Source organism: Micropterus salmoides, unplaced genomic scaffold (genome assembly GCF_014851395.1).
Source record: "Micropterus salmoides isolate LMB-PRFRI ecotype aquatic unplaced genomic scaffold, ASM1485139v1 Ms_hic_scaffold_11, whole genome shotgun sequence".
NCBI classification, from domain to species: Eukaryota; Metazoa; Chordata; class Actinopteri; order Centrarchiformes; family Centrarchidae; genus Micropterus; species Micropterus salmoides.
The window spans coordinates 10,774,143-10,796,248 of NW_024040152.1; the positions used below are offsets into that span (position 1 = coordinate 10,774,143).

General features: G+C 39.7%; 2 protein-coding genes across 2 annotated transcripts; both read left to right on the forward strand.

Moving 5' to 3' along the window:
- The first annotated feature begins 82 nt into the window (after positions 1 to 82).
- akirin1 (akirin 1) lies at positions 83 to 10,939 on the forward strand. Its single transcript, XM_038710855.1, has 5 exons — positions 83 to 444; positions 7,813 to 7,959; positions 9,692 to 9,820; positions 10,591 to 10,662; positions 10,790 to 10,939. Exons 1-5 carry the CDS (start codon positions 240 to 242, stop codon positions 10,798 to 10,800), a joined length of 564 nt encoding a protein of 187 aa, XP_038566783.1. The 5' UTR covers positions 83 to 239; the 3' UTR covers positions 10,801 to 10,939.
- Positions 10,940 to 12,143: 1,204 nt separating this feature from the next.
- On the forward strand, positions 12,144 to 22,106 carry rhbdl2 (rhomboid, veinlet-like 2 (Drosophila)). The gene is made up of 8 exons (XM_038710856.1): positions 12,144 to 12,562; positions 15,276 to 15,519; positions 17,231 to 17,379; positions 19,171 to 19,283; positions 19,527 to 19,627; positions 20,043 to 20,103; positions 20,204 to 20,265; positions 20,915 to 22,106. Exons 2-8 carry the CDS (start codon positions 15,289 to 15,291, stop codon positions 21,092 to 21,094), a joined length of 897 nt encoding a protein of 298 aa, XP_038566784.1. The 5' UTR covers positions 12,144 to 12,562; positions 15,276 to 15,288; the 3' UTR covers positions 21,095 to 22,106.

Sequence of the window (22,106 nt, forward strand, 5' to 3'; positions counted from 1 at the left end):
TATTGACAACCCCCCTCTTTCCTCCAGTGGTAGGATCTGCCATTGTGACGTTTTAAAAATTCAGCAGGCAGGGTCGGCAGTTGGCTAACTACTCAGAGAAGAAAATCCGTTGTTGTGGAAAGGAAGAAAGGCTCAAGACATTTCGAGGACGTTAAACGTACAAACAACGAGCGTTAAACCCCATTTTTTTGCGGGTCGTTTTTTGTCTAATTAATTTTTTCCCGTTTTGTTTTGCTAACATGGCTTGTGGAGCTACGTTAAAGCGGTCGATGGAGTTTGAGGCCCTCCTCAGTCCCCAGTCTCCCAAGCGGAGAAGGTGCAATCCACTACCGGGGACTACTAGCACTCCGTCCCCGCAAAGATGCAACCTCCGTCCCCAAGTCGACAGCCCAACGCACTCGATGTCTCCTCCGGCCATAGGAGGCGAACACAGGCTGACCCCAGGTACGGAAAGCCGATTTAAGGGCTTTTTGCGATTCAGGGTGGGTGTCATGGGGGAGGGGGGTTTGGGTGGAGTGGAATGGATAGCTAGCTAGTTCAGAGAATCAGAATGGGGGTTGGAGGCTAAACGTTAGCCTAGCTAGGCTAACGTAAAGAAGGGGGAACGTCGTCGCTAAATTAACGTTACCGTCACAGAATATTTTACTAATCTTATAAATTAGTAGATGCACACAAATATGAGTGGTTCTGTAGGTGTTCGTTGGTGGTATCTTCCTAGCTCATTGTATTGTTGCACAGTTGCCCGAGTTAGCCTGACGTTAACTTAACGTTGCATTTGCTCATGAAAATATTAGAATGAAAGTTATTTCGTATAGAGCCAAATTAAATACTATCTGGCACTGTGGAAATTGAATGTTGCCAGGATATGTGACTGCCCTTATCAGCTTTGCCTGTACAATCTGCTGCTGTAGTGTTGAGTGTCACGGCAAATAAATATAATATGTTCAGTTAAACGTTAATTTGAAAACTTATAGGATTAAACAAAAGGTCCTGCTTATACTTAACACCTGGGTGACGATCTAGCCTTCTGGCACCCCTGAAAAGACGAATGGCATCACAGCAGCAGCAGCCACAGAATTGCATGCTGTTAATTAGGAGCTGCCTGGGTAATGTTCTTCGCCTTAGTGCCAGAATTGTCTTGCATTGCATTGAGGTGGGGGTTACCATTATGCACCACAACCATTTTTCCTCTCCAAGCCTGGAAGGCATTGTTCATTTCCTTTATGTCTGTACTCTACCCTCCCATTGACTTGGAAAGCTTCGCTGTGAGCGTTGGACGGGTGTGGGGCTCACAAGTGGACAGAAGATAATTACCTGGATGTCTCCGCTGTGATCCAGTCAGGCTTATTGTTTGTGCCAGTCACTGAGATTGGGCAGCATGATGGCAGTGACGACTAATCATTATACATTTTGAATTCAAATATAAAAAAAAAAAATGCAGGACAGCCTTGCATTTATTTGACCACTTTATTGCTGTGAAATGTGAGAGGATTACAAGGTAGAGGCAGCTGTACTAACTGTGCTAAGTTTGCTAATGGTGCTAGTTAGCCCTCCTGTTTCTATGAAGTGTATTGCTCTCTTGCCACCAGGAATGACAAAGTAACCACGAAGAAATCAGAAATGCACAGATGCATTCCTCATAACCAGTTACTGGCAAGGAACTGCTGGGAGAAGAAGTGTTTTGGTTTAGGAGTGATCCACCCTTCATTGTTACCCAGTGGCTGTATGTAGAGCCACTTTTCTGTTCTATAAAACTGGATAAATCAAAAGGGTTTAAATCTCCCTATTTCTCACTTATTTATGTCAGATTGTCAGCTTCTTTCCATGACATAATCAACTAACAGAGCGCCTTTTTTGTTAAAAACCTACAATTTATAATAAACGCTTTTTTTTAATTTTTTATTGTTGCTAGGTAACCACCAAATAACCTGTCCTTAGCCTAGTGATTTTGCTGTGAATTATACTCATAATTCTGATCAGATTGGACAATAAGGGGACACTTGGAGGGGCAATGTAGGCAGCATCCCCTCTTAGTTCTATGCTTCTTGACATGGGTTTCATTTGGTGTTCTTCATGGATGATTTACTTGCAGAGGAGGTGACTAACTTGTTTCCGGGGGGGGGGGGGGGGGGGGGGATGTGAGCCATTAATAAAATAATTTTTTATTTAAACAATCAAGAGCCCACACAATATGCCTGCTGCATCAGTTATTAACACAAAGGGCAGCTTGTGGTCTCTTGTTCCTGTTTAATTCTAAGAAAAATACGTGCTTCTTGCACATCGCTCACAGAGCGCCGGGGAAGGTTTGTTGAGAGCATTCATACACATATGTGGATGTTAATGGAAACGTCGTCACAGCTGGCTTCCTGTGAAATGTATTTATTTTGGCTTGTGGTGAACTGTGGAACATATCCTCTTAAACCAGAGATTTATTGTAATTTACTATTGTGAAGTTTCTTGGTTTTATGAGAATGTACAGGGCAGATGTTTGCAGATGCCTGGAGGTGAAGACACATTTTCTGCCCCTGTTATTACTCACACCATATATGCAATCTGACTTGCTTATGTTTCATAGTGCATCTATGTTTATGTTGGTATGCAAAATGAAACATTAGGATCCCTGTTTTCAAGGTTGTCTGTACTGACATTGCTTATCCGGCCTGAACTTTGTTAAGAATCAAACGGGCCTCTTGTGAGCTCCATTTTCTTCAGTCTGTCTGCCTAGCTGAATTACAGCCCAGCAGCTGCAAGAGTGAAGTCATATAGATTTGTCTGCTGCAGACATGAGGTCCAGATACTAGGTATTATACTCACCTTCACCCAGAAAGAGGCCCCTCGTGGGCCTGGTGCTGCAAGCCTGCTTTTCTGCTGTGGTATGCCAAGTGAAAGCAGTTTTTGTATTTAGCAAAAGGTCAGCTGTCTTCTCTCCCACCCGCGTCTACCTACACATGCTTTCAAGCTTGTCAGGCTCGCTTGTGGTGAGCAGAGCGGTATGCGTGCAGGCGTGGCACAGGTATCTGACACTGCCGAGGTATCTTTGGGTAATTATTTCATATTAATGTAGATGGGATCATCCACTGCATTCTCTTCTGCCTCAGTCTTGTCCTGCCAGTCTGGGCTTGTGCTTTGGTATAATTCCCCCAATTGACAGATGAGGCTGGTGTTTTCCTGGGACATGTTATCGAAAGGCAGGACTGGCTGACCTTTTGTCAGGTTTACAGCTTGGGGAGAAAAGTGTGCATGTCATAGTTCAGGTCCAAAACCTGTGTCAGGCTTCAAGACTGTCAGGTATCCTGGGCTTCTGCTGTCATCTGGTCAGGAAAATCTTGAACGTGCGTGTTTTTTCTCCGCCTGGTTGGGCCACGAGTTTGTGTTGTAACGTCGTTAAGTTACACAGCTGATCCTGTTACCGGGCCGCCGCCAAGTAAAAGTACTTATTATACAATGGATTAGATGAATCGATGAAATAATCAGTAGAAGATTAAAGTACTAAAATCATCATTAGCCACAGCCCTAATTAGAAGTGAACAATACAGAATGTATTGTGTAGGTAATTTCATTTTGCAATAGCTAGGGATGCACCGAGCCAACTTTCTCTCACAATACAAAACAGTGATCCTATTTATTTATTTCTTCAAATATAAAACATTTTTAAAAAGCCTAAACAATAATGAAATTAGTGCACTAGTTTCTGGAAGTTGAAGAATCTGTTTATCAGTAAAATAATCCAATGGTAATGTCTGTTATTTTGCTTATCCAGGAAGTTAAATACCAGACCAGTTCATCACATTTATGCAAAAATATAGTACAGGGATAGTTACCTACTATAGGAATCTCTACTGGTTGACTAGTTTCTATCATCTCATTTGTATTGCCAAACCCTATCTGGAAATAATTGTTTCCAGATAGGGTATTGTTCAGTGGTGAGCTTCTTAATAATCATTTGTTAGGTTGCCATTTCCCATTTTTCAAACTAATAGTGGTCACTCTTAAATTCTGTGCTGCATAAGAGTAACATGAACTGACCCATAATACATCACACTACTTCCTGGCAGTTGGGGCATTCGAAACCCCCCCCCCAAAGTCCTTTAGTGGTAGAGGTTAAAATGAAATGAGTCAGCTTTGTTTTCTCTCCACCACCATGTCCAATCTATCCACCCGATCTGCCTTTCGTATTCACTATTTGGCCTGTACCTAAGCCTTTTAGCCGAGGCTTTCTCCACTGTGTTCCCCTGGCTCCCGGAAGTCACTGATTGATTGCTTGACCTGGTTGTGACGAGGGTCATTGTTGTCAAGCAACGCCCACAGTTGAGCTACTAGAAGTTGGCAGAGCTGAAAGTGACCGGCAGCAGGAGAGGTTTTTCACTTCAGTCAGATGTACCCAGGAGTAGTGACACGTCTACCAACAGTCACACCACCTTCATTTAGGAGATGCACATTCAACCAATTAGACCCGTTCACATAAGACAGCTGTCACAGGTTAATCCCTTATTGTTGGCATTTAGAGACTCCGGCTACTTCCACACTACTACATTTTTGTTTAAAAACCCACTGCGCCACTGATTGGTGACAGGGGGTCACACACTACATGAGCTGACAGCAACTGCGTCGCCTGACGCTGGTCTCCAAATCATGTTTTGTTAAGAAAACACTCGTGAAATGGGAAATGAAACGAACCTACAGACAACAGCTGTTGTATCTTTATTATAAAGATCACAATTGTGAAGACGAATAATGAGTGAAAGAATGGATTAGCACACGCTGGTAGCAGGGATCATTTGAGCTACAGAGAGAGCTGGAGGTCAGTAGAAAGTGTTTCTCCGTGAAAAAGTAGCTGCCTGCTCTCATAAAAATCGTGTAGTGTGTAGGCTTTAGCTGCGTTTCAAAGTTGATCTCAGTCTACATTAAAACAACTAAAAAGCCTAGATGAAGTGGCCATTCACGTACACTGGGCATGTGCTTGCTGGTGTAAACAGGAAGCAGATTGTCTACTGCAGTTGCAGAAGATTTGGCGAAAGAAGAAAGTAGTTCTATGGATGGAGGAGCACACCAGAGATTTTTTGGGGCCAACAATGAGGTGGAACTGTTACTGAAAGTAACACGGGAGTACAAGTTGACTGTGGTGGCAGAAAACAGACTTGCAGTTGTCGCAAAATAAACAAGGTGACATCCACAGTACAAGTGTGTAAGTATATAATAACAATACCAAAACAAAAATGCTGTCAGCAGCTTTGTGTTTTTGCTCTGTATGACTGATAAGACCCAATCAGGAAACCAAACGTGAGTGTCTGCGTCATTGTATTCAAAGTCCTTCATTTTTCCCCTCCCCCTCCCTCTCTCTCCCTCCCTGGATTTGTCGTTTTAGTCTGGACGGGCAGACGTAGCAATAGGTCTGCTTTTTAAAATGAAAATGTTGGATGTAACCTCAAGCCTGCAACTGTAGGTCCAGATAAATACTAAATTATAGGATTACACAGTAGTAGCAGTACCAGATACAGCTAGGTTTATGTTTTAGATCTGTCTGTAACCAGGATCTTGCTCTCTCTTGCTCATACAGTCTTTGTTTAAACAACAATCATTGCAAATACAGGGTTTCCCCCAGGAAATTGGTAAGCAGAGGTGGCAAGATGTGCAACCACGCCCCCACTGTTCAAAAAATAACAAAACAAGAGGCACAAAATGAAAGTGAAGACTGCCTGTGTCTCTTATACACTCAAAATTACATCTACTATTTGAAAGTCTGTGATTTGGCTTAATCAGTGAGAGAAAACTGACAACTTCAAAGATTACAGTATTATAGTATTTTATATTGAAAAATGTGTTTCAGCTGGTGTGGTTAGATGTGCTCGATCAGCCTTTATATCTTGGATTTTTATCCAAAGGATGTTTTTGGAGGAGCTGAGAGGGAGACAGGGCTCCAGCGCTGTGCATGTCTTTTTATAATAAGTCTTTAAGAGTTATTCATGCAGTTGACAAGGGCCTAGTGGCATTAAAATATCCTGCTGGTCAACATTAAACTTAAAAGTAACTTGCAATTTCAGCTTGAGATTGAATATCAAACTTCAAATCAACCTCAGAGTTTTAATTAGATTTGATTTTTCTGCTTACATGGTGAATTTTAATCCACCCCCCAAAAAATTAATGTATACAATGAATCAGCAAATCCTCAGACTTGAGCAACCATTGAAAGTGAGAAATAATTGATTATCAAAGGTGTTTTCTGTCAATTTAATTGTTTCCTAGTTGCAGGTTGGGAGTGACATTCTTGCGGCATTGATATGGCTTTATTAAGTGTGAAAAGCAAAGTGGTAGCTAAGCAAACAGAGCCTGTCAGATTGGGGTCCTGCATTATTAATGCTGGAGGTTTAGAAGCCACATACAGCAAGCAGAGGGGTCTCTGTGAAGGCACCTGTTCAAAATTGCATGACCACATACAGTATAACATGGTGTTCTTAAAATGGCTCTATAGAGAAGGTCCTGCTTTCCTCACCATCCAGACAAGCTTACTGATGAGCAGGCTGAAGTGGCAACATGGTTTCTATCTCCCTCTCCACCCAAGATAAATGAGGCACCGTTCCCCAGATAGAGGTGCAACATGTGTAGAGACTTCACCCCCTGTATGAATAGAGTAAGATAAAGTCCCTCTCCTACATATGGCTATCAGCTCTAGCCATGGTTGTTTTCTCTTGCTTTTCCCAGGACATTTTTGAACTTTAGCCTTATAATTAGATATGTGTGTGCTGGCTGTGAACCATGTTTAAGCTGTTTTGACACTGGACACCACTGAGGTGTAGGGTTAATCTTTAGGCGGAAACATCTGAGACGATAAGGGACTAGCCACTGTGTAGCAACCCCATTTTCTTGACCAGTTGTAGCTGTATGCATGTGTACATAAAGTTTCCGATTTTTTTATTTAAGAATATGTGATTTTAATGTATTTAAAAATTGTAGGGCTACAACAGCCATGCTTATATTTGAACAAGCTTTTCCTTTGTTACAGCCTAGTAACCAGCACTGATTTATGTTGCAGCCTTCACATAACCTTTTCTCCAGCTGTAGTTTGGCATGATGGTGATGTCATGAAAAACTTTGGAAGAGAAGTGCAAGTGATTCAGTCACTGGATCTGAAAGTGTCTCAGGTCAGCTGTGTTTGTGTTTGTCACAGCTGTAATAGATACTAATCAGTCTTTCACACCTTTACTTCCTGTGGAATGAATGTTTTATTTTTTTTAGTTTCTTAAGAACATGGTGGAGCGTTATGCCTTCCTGTAATAGTTCCTGTTCATGCTGGAACACATTCAATTTTATGTGAATGTGTTGTGTATGTAGTATTGAAAGAACACACAGTAAACATACTAAGCTAATAAAACAAAATACTGGCCATTTCATTCCTGTAATGACTGTTCAGTTCATTCAATATGAAGCAGTATTCTGGGACAATGGATTCATAATGCCTTTTGATCAGAATGAAGATCAAACAGAACCCATCATACTTTTGAAAACTTGTAATTTAGCAGTTTGAGGGTTTCATTACAGTAAGGAAAGGTTTAGGACACTGTTGCTTGATATCATTACAAGGCACATTAAAACTAAGTGAGAAAGTCAGTAATGAATTTGCTTTGGCAGCCCATTCATAACTGGCGAATTTATTTAAAAAAAAAAAAAATGTGTGGAGTAGAAAGCAACCAAGGTCAAAGTTACATCTTCAGGTCAGGGCCCTATGTGTGACAAATAGAATCACCTTTTTTTGGGGGGGGTGGTCTCTGTCCTGGTTTTAAAAGTTTTGTCCTCGTTTCTGTTTCCTCCCTACAGAGCAGATCTTCCAGAACCTCCGTCAGGAGTACAGCCGGATCCAGAGGCGGCGGCAGCTGGAAGGGGCCTTCAACCAGACTGAGGCCTGTAGCTCCAGTGATGCCCCCAGCCCCAGTTCCTCCCTCAACGCTCCCAGCTCCCCACCAGGTAGGAAAATTTACTGTTTGTCAGACAAACACCATGCACACACTATTTATGGATTTTACTCCAAAGGCCATGTCTTCTGGTCATGCTCAGCTGTAATGGGTACAGCATGGCACTTTTGGTGTCAAGTAATGGATGTTTTTCCCACTTTAGAACCACATGATATGTATGTGTTCTGTTTGGTAAAATAAACTGTTTTCATTCATAAGCAGTGTTATTTATAATACAACATAGCCTATCAATCACAAATAAAATACATCCGATCTACGTATATCTGCATATCAACCAACCAGTCAACCAGAAGGTGTAAGGTGTTTTTTTTAAGTGCAGAGTGCCCTAATATTTGTAGCTGGGTATTTTAGAACGAAGGTATTGTACTTCTGCGGGTAAGAGCTTTTTCTAAATGGGTGATCAAATAACATGTCTGCTTTGTTTTGTTCTGGTTAGCAAGTCCTACAACATTGAAGTGACAGCCAACTCAGACATCAAAACCATCATAAAACAAACAGAATCACATCTTTTGTAAGTTAAGTGTGTGCATTTGCTGAACAACAATTATGAATGATAAGCTCATTCATTCTGCAAGGCCTGCCAAAAGACCCTTGGCTGGACCTGCATGACCAACTCAAGTCTCAAGAGGCAAGCTCAGAGGGATTGTGATTCCAGATGTGAGTTTGTGAAAGATGTGTAGTTGTTTGTGCCAAATCCAACCCACTTCTGAAATGGAGATGTCTCTCAGTCTTAACCCTTTTGAAATCCCTGAAAAGAGTGCTTTTATTATCATTTTCTCAGAACACTTTTACATGTAATGGATGTGTTTCAGATGGAACTTGAAATAAGCAGCACTTTCATGCTTCATTGTATCTAAAAGGATAACAAAAAGTGTCATGAAATGATTCATGTTTACTGTGATATGTGAAAAGATCAAAAGAGACAGTATACTGTTTTCTTTGCAAACAAGTTAAGAAATACAAATGTTATAGGTGAAAGTCTAAATCACAGAAGATAAACTGACAGATTCATCCAAAGAGAAAACATACAAAGTTCAATCAATTTCTCTCTCTATACTGACACCTGAAATGGTTGTAGATTGTGGGTATACTTTGTTTTAGCCCATCTTTTGTTTACATGTGTGCCCGTCATAGGAAAAGTACACAATCGTAGATCATGACAAACTTGTAACATTTGCTTTTTGCCTCTTTGGAAATACGTTTGTGCTGCAGCAGTAACTGTGCATTTCGATGTGTTATGCACAATTTGGCAGTTACGTTGAGAGATGCAATCCAAGACCCCAACCCCAGGACTTCGGCCTCCCGTGTTTTTCCTTCCCACTCTACAGAATAGTCTCATAGATCACACTGACTGCACCGTTACTGTCCCGGCCTCTTTCTGTCACTGAGACTGCCATTAAACCTTCATCCTCGCTCTGCCGTACTTGTCTGTGATTTACAAACATTTTAGTCTAAAGGGCTCCAATGCAGACCTCAAAGACCACTGGGTAAAGAATCACCTTGCTAATACTGGCTCCAGTTGCGACAGAGACATAGTGGTGACTCAGACAAAGGGCTCACATTAGTGCTGCATGCTCCATTTTGGCTGGTAGAGGTGAGGGATGACAGCAAGCAGAGCTGTAAATTTACACCTGGCCAAGCACCTATTTCTGTCTCTGACTTGCTGCACCGCATATGTTAGTGATTCAGCCTTTTCATAGCTGATCTGATTTTGTGTTTCCCAGGTGCCTCAAGGAAGGACCAGCCCTCGTTTACACTGAAGCAGGTGAGCTACCTGTGTGAGCGGCTGCTTAAAGACCATGAGGAGAAGATCCGGGAGGAGTACGAACAGATCCTTAACACAAAACTCGCAGGTAATAAGCGTTCCTCTTTGAATATTAATGAAAACTGTGAAACCACAGGACTTCAGTATCAGCATTCACAATTCCTCTGGACAGCACTTCTTTCCAATCTGGCAATGAAGAACAATGAAAGTGTAACTGCAATGAGAAACACCCTCACCCCTCCCTTTTTATTTTATGAGTATCTTTTCATATCATAACTAATGACGTCTGCATTGGAGTCTGGTTCCCTCAAACATTATATATGCTTCTAGATGCCAAGACTGTTAATGGGCAGGGAACAGGCGCAATAATGCAATAATGCAGCAGAAGCAAACTGTATTCACTCAGAGTACGTCCACATGAAGCTTGTTTAATAAAAAAAAAAAAAGTTCACCAGCACTGATCTGGCATTTTCATACCCAAAAACAGGTTTTGCAGAGTATAAATTGTAAAATGCCAGTTTGTCTTAGCAATGGCTGCTGGTTAACAGGTGATATTTATTAGCCAAGAGCATTGTGTTTTCTGACAACAGAAACCGATCCAGGTGATCACAGAGAGCAGGAAGAGACTGAACAGAAGATGACAGATTTTAGCAGTTTTCCTGTTTAGTGTGGGCAGACATTTACTAAAAGTCCTGGAAAGGCTAATGTGAATGCACATCGTTGTTACATGACAATTTAGGCATCATATTGTGGATGGAATCTCGGTCCTCTGCCCAATCAGGTGTTTAAATCTACAGCACATATCCTCACCGCCATCTTGTGTTTTTTTTTTTTTTTTTTTTTCTCATCTCTTTCCAGAACAATATGAATCTTTTGTGAAGTTCACACAAGACCAGATCATGCGAAGATACGGAGCCCGGCCTGCAAGTTGTAAGTATTTTAAACCTCGTATACATTTCTTATTTAATCAGGGTTCTGATTTAATAAAAGGATGATCTGATGGTTACTGTGTTTTACCGCAGCACTAATCCACACTATCAATCAATTTATGTTTCAGATGTGTCCTGAACTCACATTGATGAGATCCCAGCTTCCACTCACAAGATGGCTGCTCTTCTACGGCCTCCTTCCACTTGATTTTTCATTTTATTTACCATTTTTGTCCCCTCCATCTCAACCTGTTTGGGTGCCATGGTGTATCCTCCTTTTTAATCCAAAAGTTGATTTCTTACTTTAAAACTGTTGCTGCTGGCAAAAAGTTAGAAGAATCTGAAAGAGAAACTATGTATGAAGCCAACTTTTTATTTTTTCAGCCCCTTTTATTGTTGATATACTCTCTGAAAATCCTGACTAAAGCAGATCTGTGTCAAATCTCTTGCTGGCGCTGTAGAAAAAGCTTATTGGCTCATGTGATCATCTGTATAACCTTGTAGCAGCTGTATTTAATGGCTCCTGCTTCTCACATCTCCCCCCCCCCCCCCCCCCCCACATCCCTCCTCACAACTCTTTACCTGAGAATGTGGATTTTCTCCCTTTTGAAGAAAATAAAAGTTCTGTGATTAAAATCTGTTGTTTGGCATGTGTTTTTTTTATCAATGAGTAGTCTCACCACATGATCAATGGAGTAGCAGTACTGGAGCCATCACACGATCCATCAATAGGTGAAGTTTGCGAAGTTGTCATGGAATGGTGTTTAAATTTCCATTCCCCTAGGCACCTAAAAGACAAGCATGTTTGTTGGCTAAATATTTTAGATTGACCATTCAAAACCTAATTGAAAAGATACCCAGAGCTGAAGCAGGCTACTAAAAGTAACTTACTGTTTTGATCTATTGAGTCATTTTTCAAGCAAAAATGCCAAACCTTAGCTGCAGCCCTAATCTCACCAGGAGGTACAGTGTAGCTATTCTGGATGGGTATTATTATAGGGTTATCTGTTAAGGTTCATTGTCATCTGATCTATGAATTTCCATTATAATTGTGATAACATTTTGTGACTGATTTTAATAAATGAGTGACAAGCAATATCAGGATGATTAGGAGCTTCTATTGATAGTGTGTGTGTGTGGGGGGGGGGGGGACGTGTTCATGAGTAATGTGAAGATTGCATATAAACGTCTTAGTATTCTCTTTGCTAGCAACCTGCAATGGAAACATCGCCATCCCCATTGTTCGTAATTGTGGACTCCAGGTCCCCCTTGTGGCACATGCACAGTAGTGCAACATTTATATGAAATTGGGACTTTAGTTTGAGTTTACTTTCGTGAATTAGACTCTGTATCTATTCGAATATATGGCACCGTAGATGATCAGAAATGGTCGGGGGGGGGTGGGGGGGGTAACCATTTCTGATCGTGTGAGTGTAAAAAGTTGGATAACGAGGAGCTACTCGTCAGTGACGTCACTGATCCCAGGTGTGGCACGGTGAAACAGGTAGCCTAAGTTAGGACGTTGTGCGAGGTTTGCAGGACCTATATTCTCCGTGGTTTTGTAAAACTCTGCTGTAGTTGGGTGGAAGAGGGGAACATCAGTGGTTTGTTTGGACCGGGAAGGAAGTTAAGTTTTTTGCAGGAAAAAGCACTGCAAGGGCTATAATTATCTCCAAGAGCTTCCGATCTCACGGGGACGGCTGAAGAAGAAGGGATTCCGCGGGTTGTCTGAAAACATGGAGGAATGGTGCTGAAAGCGTTTTTGTATGGTGTTTTTAACTCTACAGCGGATGGACTTGTGCACTCTTCAGCTCCCACATTGAACTGTTTGAATTAGTTAAGTCGAATCAATAATTGTGCGTTTTGGGCCGCTCGGAGCTGTCTACCTGTTAAAGATTTAGGTGAGTAGGTCAACGTAAAGTTGATTTTTTTTTTTTAAAAACTTAATACTTTACAATGGCGTGGAGCCTTAACTGGAGTTTATTTGAAGTTGGCTGGAAAAGTCTGTGATCAAAATCAGTAGGTATTGTCATCAGCAACGCCCAGTAAACAGGAAACGCTAATCAACAGGCGAAAATGTAGGCTACTGTGTAGTTTAGTGTCAAACCTTTTGTAACTTGCTTTAAAAGGCTACTATACAGTAGCCAACTGTAATTGTGTTCTCCGTCAGAGTTTGTCCATTTTGGGAAATATTATTAAAATTGGTAACATCTCAGCATTAAAACAAAGTAGCCTAATGCTATTTTCTATTTATTGTAGTTTTTTGTATAAAACTCGTGCTTTTTGTAGCCTAATTTCTTTTACTGTCAGTTGTTGGCTAATTGAGCAAGGTCTTACTAAAGATAAAGTATTACACTTGAAATACATCGGTTTCAGAGTGCAAATGTTGCTGGGCATGCAAGCAGCATAAACTGGACAATTTAGGATTCATTTGTATCTAGTGGATGTTCACCCAGCAAAAGGAGGAGAGTAATTGCAAATTTCCTTTTTCCTATATTTTAAACAGCCCAAACAGTTTCAGGGGAGGCTTGGTGAGTGGAAGGGGGAAAATCTTAGTCATCACATTATTATTAGTTATCAAAAGGAGATCTAATAGAATAGCCTAAATGTGTATGATAAAATTTTTACCCACTTTTCCAGAGTCAGAAACTAATAAATGCCTTGAGACGACCTTTTATGTATTTGGTGTAGTCTGAAGTTATGTCAAACAGTAATATTAGGCTATTTCGGCTCAGTTGAGTGTCTGTGTAGTCATATAACATAATCATGATCCCATAGGAATCCAGGAATTGAGTGAAACTAAACAAGTAAACTAGGGTGTGGTGAGGGGGCGCCTTTTTCCAAGCTCATGTCTAAAGGGAGGCCCACTGTCTCAGACATTGAAAACTCTTGATATAGATGATATTCAGGACAGTGTTCTTCTTTCCAAGAGAAAAGTTGCCTAGTTAAAATCTCTTCCATTCAAAAAGAACATTTTAGTCATTAAACATTGTAGGGTCTGACAGCTCTTGACAATTATGCATGTTAAAGGTACAGATGTATAGTTTTATTTCACTTTGTTGTCATGCTGAGCTGCAACAATAAGTAAATCAACAGAAAATTAAATCTGCAACTACTTTCATAATTGCATTAAAGTAAATTTTAATAATGTAAACATTTGCTGTTTCCAGCTTCTCAAATATGAGAATTTGATGCTTTTCTTTGTCATATGTGATAGTAAACTGAATATCTTTGGGGTTTGGACTGTTAGTTGGACAAAACAAGACATTTAAAGCGAGAATTACAACTGGTATTTTTCACTAGTTCCTGATATTTTATAGACAGAACAATGGATGGAGAAATGATTGGTGGTTTCATCGATAATGAAAATTATTGTTAGTTGCAGTCCCATATGTCATTTGTTTCTACCAGTGTAATATTATTAAGCTGTATTCCTTACTGTGAGAAAGAGACTTGGAATAATTTGTTTATGTGTACGTCAACATCAGGCTTGACTTAAGCATTGCTTCCTAACTTTGTAAAACAAAATGCTGTTCGCTCTCCTAGCAAAACTGCTGATGCATTGCGTAGTACCCGCGTAATTCATTTTAATAGATCGACCCCCCCCTTTTTCATGATACCCGATGCAGCTATTTGAGTGAGTATTGGACTAATATCAGAATCGGATCGATGCATCACTAACATTTAGCCCGTGACAGCTGGTGATTTACTTCTATTGCACTTTAGATGCTGTTAAACATCACAGAAGTAGGCCCAATTGGTGGGCAATATAGATTTATGGATATGTCATTTTATATCATATGATGATATTACTTGCCAATTTATTAGCTACATGTAGATAAAATAAATGTAGTCTCTAATACACCAGCCCGGTAATGCATCCAATGTTCATGAAAGTTATAATGTTGGAGTCAAAAGTCTTTAGTTGCACAGCTGAGATCAGGAATTCTTCCTCTGGCCCTTGAAGTTGGCAGATTTAAAAACAGGTTTGTGGGAATTGCGAGAATTAGGAGAAGTTGAATGATGTTGAAGAATTAATCGCTTTTTCTTCTGTATTGTCCTTATTACGAGTTAGAATATCTTCAGTTCAATATCCAGGAATGTTTTGGTGCACAGCCTATGATAGGAAGGCATAGTTGTTTCATTTTAATGCTTATAAGATTATTTTTTTTCATATTATGTATAATATGATGTTACTATTTATATTTATGTTGCTACTCTGGTTTCTGGTCTAAGAGTCTAAATAATGGTGGTGTTGTAAGCCTGTTTGGGCTGGGCATATTATTTAGGCATGGCACAATAAAAATAAAAATCAATCAGTCAATATTAATGGATGAAGTAACCAATAGGAATGTATGTTTTTTGCTAGTCCAGCAAATAAAATACCTGAAAATCTAAGTACTTCATCACATTGATGCAAAAACCACAAAAACAAATCCAATATTACCATAACATGCAAAATTGCCCCAAATGACCAAATATACCCAGAGATATTAAAGTGATTACTACCATGGTATTCAAAAAAAACACCTCTGCTCTGATACCAATTCAAGTCAGCTCAAGGTACTGTAGATACAAACACCCTTAAGTCAAAATATGCAATCTGCTACATAGGGCAGGAGTATTGATGGAGGACATCGACCCCGAGCAGCAGGAGCCGTTACCCGTGGACCGGGATGGGAGACAGCTCGGGAGTGAAGAAGACCAACCTGATGATGACAGTGAGATGGGATGCTGTGAGAGGTTCCAGCATTCTGTCTCCAGATTTATGCTCCCAGAACACGCCCGCGACAAGTACCTGGAACGGGCCAACTGCTTCCCGCCTCCCATCTTCATCATCTTAATCAGTCTTGGAGAGGTAGCTTGACATACATATTCAATACATGAGCACTGGGGTGATCATTATGGATTCTGTGATGTAATTATTCTTACATTTATTATGCTGCCATGGTGTAAAGATTTGCTGTAATTATAGAGCAGATATTGAGGTGAAGGATATCTTTGTTTATAGCTACCGTGTTTGAAAATGTGTAGTTCTCACAATGACCAAGCTCTAAACTGTGAAGGTTTTGTGAGAGTCAGTTTCTTTCTTTCTGTCTCTTTTGGCATCTGCACCACCTCCTCTGAATGTCCTGATTCATCGAGTGCAGTCCTCGCTAGCAGGCAGTAGGCATGGTGTCAATGAAAACAGCAGTTTTCATGAGTAGAACTATAGCCTTAGGCTAGCCCTGGTACAGTTGATCCTTACTGGTGGGATTCAGAGATGCTTTTCCTGAATGTGTAAACAGAAAGCCTGCGTGTCCTTGGACTTAGGTTTAGGTAAATAAACACATCTTGTGGAATGTGGAGGATCGGTGGGTGATTTGTTGAAATAGTAAGGGAGGGGGTGAGGTGGGGTTTGGTCTATTTAAAAAACAAAACAAAAAAAACCTTATGGTTTTAAAGGGAGATATACTGAGTTCTTTATTATGTCCTATATTAAGTTAAGCTAATGCCACCAGGAATGCATTTGAGATTGCCTGTTTGTAAAACAAACAGTAGGAAGTAGTTTACTCCAGAAGACATGACACTTGTGAGCAGTTGCAGCATGCACTTGCATTTAGTGCCTTCTTTGTGTTGACCACTGCTATTTAAACATTTGTCTTTACATTATCATAATATACTTTGTGTCTCCCTATTTAGCATTTATAGGCAGTAAATAAAATGCATTATAATGTTGTTGTAAGTATAGTAGTTGTAAGATAGTGGTGTTTATCAGTGCCTTTGTCAATAACAATAACTCCTTCTGTGGGCACCCAGTGGTGGAGTGAATGACAATATAGTATACAGTTGTAATAATATAAAATATTGTTGGGAAATAATGTACATTATTAAGCATGTACAGATGTCCTTATAGCTGCTTACAACTACATTATACTGTTATAAACCCTACAAACCATATTCAATGTTTGTATAGTCCATTATAAATGTTAAATAAAAATATTTTGTATTGTCAGATTGTTTTGTGCACAATTGAATTGTTAGTGCATTTTTTATGTTTGTAAACCTGCTTGTTTTGACATTTTCTTTACATTGTCCATAGTGAGTCAATACACTTTTGAGATCTGTACAAAACTGCTGTTAAAATGTCAGTTTGCCAGTTGGCACCATGTTGCTGTCACAATCGGTGGAAGGCTGTCGCTTTACTCTTTTTCTTATCACTGAGTGTTTTGCACACTGCCTATTCACACAGCTCACTCTTTGTAACTCACAGATGTCCAATGTCACTGCATTTGACTGTCTGAATAGCCTTTTTATTTGGGTGAGGAGGCACTTTATTTACCCAGACAAGATCAACTGAGCTGCTGAGTACAATCCCCCTGGGGGATTTCCTGAGGTTGGTTAAACATACTTTAGTTGTATTTCTGATTATTTTTCTTATCTTTATTTTCTCAGCTGTTTGCGATCGAGCTTCTGCTGCTACTAACCTGAAGGCAGTTTTTACAGTGTTTTGCGGAGGAAAGAGACTTGGATTTGACAATCTCCTACTTGAAGACTCACGTTTGTGGACATTTTCTGTTCTTTATCAGTTGGCAGTGTTTATCTACTACGCTGTGTGGAAGCCTCAGAAGCAGTGGGTGACCCTGGACGAAGGCATCTGGAACAGCCCCCTTTCGTACAAGCCCGAGCACAGGCAGGAAGCATGGCGCTTTTTCTCTTACATGTTTGTCCACGCCGGGTAAGCATTGGCAGAGCTTTTAGATGTTAATTACATGAGTCATTGTCGAGAGTGGACAAATTCCCACAGACACGGCCCTGCAGTAAACATCAGTTTGGTGAATCTCATAATCTTTGTGGGCTTTCTAATTCTGTGAGTGGTTTTGATTCAATTCTGTAGTCACTTCTGAAACTGTAGGTTGTGAGCACGGCACCTCTTTACTTTACAGAGTTCCTGTGTTTGGTGGATGTCAGCATTATTTTGACACTTCCTGCATTACACATTAGTGGTTTTTAACTGATGCACCAAAGTTACAAGGGTGAGTCATACGAAGAGGAGTACTATTAGATTTAACATAAACCTGCCGCCATTGCGTTTGTTTGTTTGTTTGTTTTAAAGGTACATGAAGGCCTAGATATTCATTGCCTGAATTGCTGATACATCTGTCAAAACCAAAACATTGCAACGTCATGTGGTGGCAAGCAAACAGTCTCAAAAGTCATGAGCTACAGGAAAACCAAGAATAATTCTATTTTACTTTTTTTATTGTATGTGTATTTCTATCTGTCACTCTGCTGCTGTGACAAGTGAATTTCTCTGGTGTGGGATCAATTTAGTTTGTTATCTTATGACTGCACAGAACATCCTATAGGAAAACTAGATTAACCAAGAGGAAAAGTGGTCAGTCACTCACCAGCACTACCTGAAAGACACCTAACAGGATATGTGCTTAAAGGATAAGACTGGTGATATTTTATATTTTTGTTATAGACCTAAACCAGCAATTGTCCTGTATAGTCAGATATCTCATTAATCATATATAAAAATATAAAATCTCCTTTCTAGCTTCACTCAAGAAACAATGCTTAATCTTATGTCTTCTGAGAGCTCTTTTGTTTGAGGCTTTGTTCACATCAGGCAATGCTTCATGAGAATTGCACAAGTAAAATTGGTGTGTGGTTTTTAAAGGGCAGGGCTGCTTTGACCAACCACTCAATCTCGTCTCATTGATTGGACTCAAGGTTGGCTGACTCCAATTAGCTTATGGAGCAGTCATTATCTTAGGGGTTCACATACTATTTCCATCTTACACTGTGAATGTTTACACGGTGTGTTCACTAAAAAACATAAAAACCTATAATTGTTTGTGTGGTATTAGTTTAAGCAGACTGTGTTTGACTATTGTTGTGACTTAGATGAAGATCAGGTCACATTTTATGACCAATTTATGCAGAAATCCAGGTAATTCCAAAGGGTTCACATACTTTTTCCACCCTGCGCTGTGAATGTTTACACGGGGTGTTCAATAAAAAACATAAAAACCTATAATTGTTTGTGTGGTATTAGTTTAAGCTAACAGTGTTTGTCTATTGTTGTGTTTTAGACGAGAAGTACTTATTAGTGCACCAAATGTCATTTAATCTGCAGCTGAAATGGTCTCCAACCAAAACACTGTTTAAAAAAACATTTATTAAACTCTGCAGCACCCAGTTGTTTTAGAACATTACTGAGCTGTTTTTAAAAGTTGGGATGGGATTATATATTAAAGATGAGAGGGATTTGGAGTAAGTGCCACAGAAAGAGTAGGGAAGTGTTGATGCATTGGTGATTGCGTTTACAATAACAAAACTAGAAAAACACCAGTCTTACCTTTTTAACACCTACATTGTTTTTTAAATGATGCATCAAAATGAATCACCACCTGATCTTTACTGCAGGGCTACAGGTGTGTTATTTTGTCCATCCGCTGTGTATTTGTATGCTAGCTCAACATGCTCAAGTATATTCTGCTTATTCCTCTGTTCTCATCAGTGTGCAGCACATCTTGGGCAACCTGGTGATGCAGCTACTGCTGGGCATCCCACTGGAACTGGTCCATAAAGGATTTGAAGTGGGAATGGTTTACCTCTCGGGCGTCCTGGCAGGTGAGCACACCCCACTCCCACTCCACCCACAAGATACGTGTAGCACAGCTAGCTGTATTGTTACAAGAGCAGCTTTCAAACTCCTAAGCTAGCTGGACTCAGTCACTGTTTGTGAATACTATATGCACCCAGATATCTATCATTAACTATTCTTGAAGTTGGTTTTCCCTGTTTGTGTTCAAGTGAGTCCTGGCTGTAAGAAATGCCGCTGATTGTAGAACTGATAATTTCTGTTTCCCTCAGGCTCTTTGGCCAGCTCCATATTTGATCCTCTCAGTGCTTTGGTGGGAGCATCCGGGGGTGTTTATGCTCTAATGGGTGGCTATTTTATGAACGCAGTGGTGGTAAGTTTACATAGAGTTTAAGAGAAAGTTGTGAACAGCAGCTGATGTTGTGTTTCAGTCTAAAGAGTTTAACTTATCTTATTTTACGTACTACAACTATGACTATGTTACTTTGACATTGTCAACATGTCTAAGGTTAGCAGATAGCATAGTGTGTGTACAATACCAGTTTACTCACATTTTCTCAATAAACGTTCTATTAATGGTTTGGAATATAATTTTAAGGGAACATTTATGTTACTGAACTACTGAGCACACCCCTTAGTATTTTTATATTCAAGTATATAAATTGTGCTATTTCTGCTTTGTGAAGCAGGTCTTTGCTAAGTTTTCAGACTTATTATTGTCTTACGCACTCGTAAATTTAAAATTAACATCATTCTTTAAAGCTGTTGACCCTTATTTCAATTCACAGAATTTCCGAGAGATGCTTCCTCTTCTGGGAGTGTTTCGTATCCTTGCCATAGTGTTGATTGGTATGTTCTCCTGTGTGTTTTCAACCTATTTTGCTTTTTTTCTAACTGCTGTGATCATACCTAATTTTTTTTTAAATTTGATACTGTTTTCTTTCTACAGTTGGCACAGATTTTGGATTTGCCTTCTACAGAAGATTTGTCAGTGATGAGGCTGGTTTGAAGGTATGATTTTCCTTCTGCTGTACAGCAGAGGACTTTATTAGAAAAACAAACAAAGGGTCTTGCTAAACCTTTTCTGATAAAGAAAGAACCTCAAAAGGGATCCACCTAATCTAGCTAACCTCCCCCAAGCCAACGGTGTTTAGTGATGGTTGTAATTTGCTTGTGGCTACAGACAGGATCAGCAGGTCTTGTTGGGACTTGACGGGATTATTCATGCAAATAGCTACCTCTCTGTATGGGCATGTATAAATGGACAAAAACTGTAAACTGGCTTTCCACACAAACCAGATCCTTTTTTAATCACTAATCAACATTGAGAAATGGTGACTATTGCCCTTTGACTCCAAAGTTTCCATTTTGAGGGACAAAACAGCTGAAAGTATACATTATCTTCCTCCTGTTTGACAAAGCTTGTTTCTTTCCAACTGATCACTAGAATACAGGTTCCTTAGTCCCTCCCCCACTTTGCTATCTCCCTTCTTTTTTGCTTCCTCTTAGTTTCCTTTGGCTTTTAAACTGGTCCTGCAAGTTTTTGGGGTGTTTGCTACATTTCAGTGATGTTGGATGACAGTAGTTGAGGTCTGTGTTCAGTTTATCTTGGTTAATTAGGCCTAATTCTGAAACCTGACATCACCTTCTGTCCTCCTAGGTGTCCTTTGTGGCTCATTTTGGTGGGATTGTGGCCGGAATGACCGTCGGCTACGTCTTCTTCAGCGCTTACAACAGCAAGCTACTCCACGACCCACGTTTCTGGCTGTGTATAGTGGGCTATATAGCCTTTGTGATCTTTGCCGCACTCTTCAACATCTTCCTGTCCCCAGCACCATAGGACGATAAAGCTGCACTCACCAACCTTTTAAAAAAGTTAACACTAAAAGCCTTAATGTCACACTCAGGAAACAGTTTTTTGACTTATGTGTTTCACAGCAAAGCTGCTTTTCAGGAACTTTGTTAATTATTAATTAAGGATTTTAAAAAACAAAAATTTTTAGAGCTGAATTTGTGCGTTCAAATGGAATGGTGCCTCCTGCTGTTTATGTGTAGCATTGCAGAAGGCATATTTTACATTTTACATCTTTTGTTGAGGAAATGCTTTTTAAAATACAAATAATTAAGAATTAAATATTCTCTGAACCCCTAATGTACTGTCAATATTTTTCTTATTCTAGATATGATCTTTGCTGTGAGTATTTTGTTAGTTTTTATATGTTTTTGTATTTTCTATTTTGTATTGATAATCAGAAAATGAACATACTGGTCCTGATTCATGTAATTTTTTCTTTGTCATTTCTTCTTAGGAATTTAATTTAATCATTTTATGCTCCTCTATGCTGTCACAAATATTCTGTTGAATCATCATGGACTTTCAGTATTCATAAAATGTGCCTTAAACGTGGGGAATTCCCTCACTGCAGCAAACACAAATTTGATGAAGACATGTTGATTGACTGTGTGACAGCACTAACAAGAATAAGTTGCCCCTTCCTTTTGTAAGCGGAAGAGTTTATCATCATGCCTTGGCCTAAGTCACATTCTGTTGACAGGACATTGCTTATTACATTTTGAGTTGCAAAACTGTTGATGCATTTTTCTTTCATACTTATTGTGTTTTAACCTTGTAAACACATAACTTTGGCTCTGGTGAACATCCAGCTTTTGGAAACACCATTGTTTTACACCTGGTGTCAGAAGGTAATTCACAAATAGGTCTTATTTTTGAAAGAGAACTTAATTTATCTAAGATTACAGGAAAACTATGACCAAAGACCTCCTACACTTGGTTTCGTATTTCCACAGCTCAATATTTAATGTATTTTTAATAAACTTTGATGTTTTTTTAA

What these genes read in the sequence shown, in the direction of transcription:
- akirin1 (XM_038710855.1), top strand. Translation starts at nt 240, where the DNA reads ATGGCTTGTGGAGCTACGTTAAAGCGGTCGATGGAGTTTGAGGCCCTC. An exon ending in CGAACACAGGCTGACCCCAG is followed by an intron (nt 445 to 7,812) that starts GTACGGAAAGCC and finishes TCCTCCCTACAG; the next exon opens with AGCAGATCTTCCAGAACCTC. An exon ending in CCTTAACACAAAACTCGCAG is followed by an intron (nt 9,821 to 10,590) that starts GTAATAAGCGTT and finishes ATCTCTTTCCAG; the next exon opens with AACAATATGAATCTTTTGTG.
- rhbdl2 (XM_038710856.1), top strand. Translation starts at nt 15,289, where the DNA reads ATGGAGGACATCGACCCCGAGCAGCAGGAGCCGTTACCCGTGGACCGG. An exon ending in ATTTTATGAACGCAGTGGTG is followed by an intron (nt 19,628 to 20,042) that starts GTAAGTTTACAT and finishes TTCAATTCACAG; the next exon opens with AATTTCCGAGAGATGCTTCC. An exon ending in CCTTGCCATAGTGTTGATTG is followed by an intron (nt 20,104 to 20,203) that starts GTATGTTCTCCT and finishes TTCTTTCTACAG; the next exon opens with TTGGCACAGATTTTGGATTT.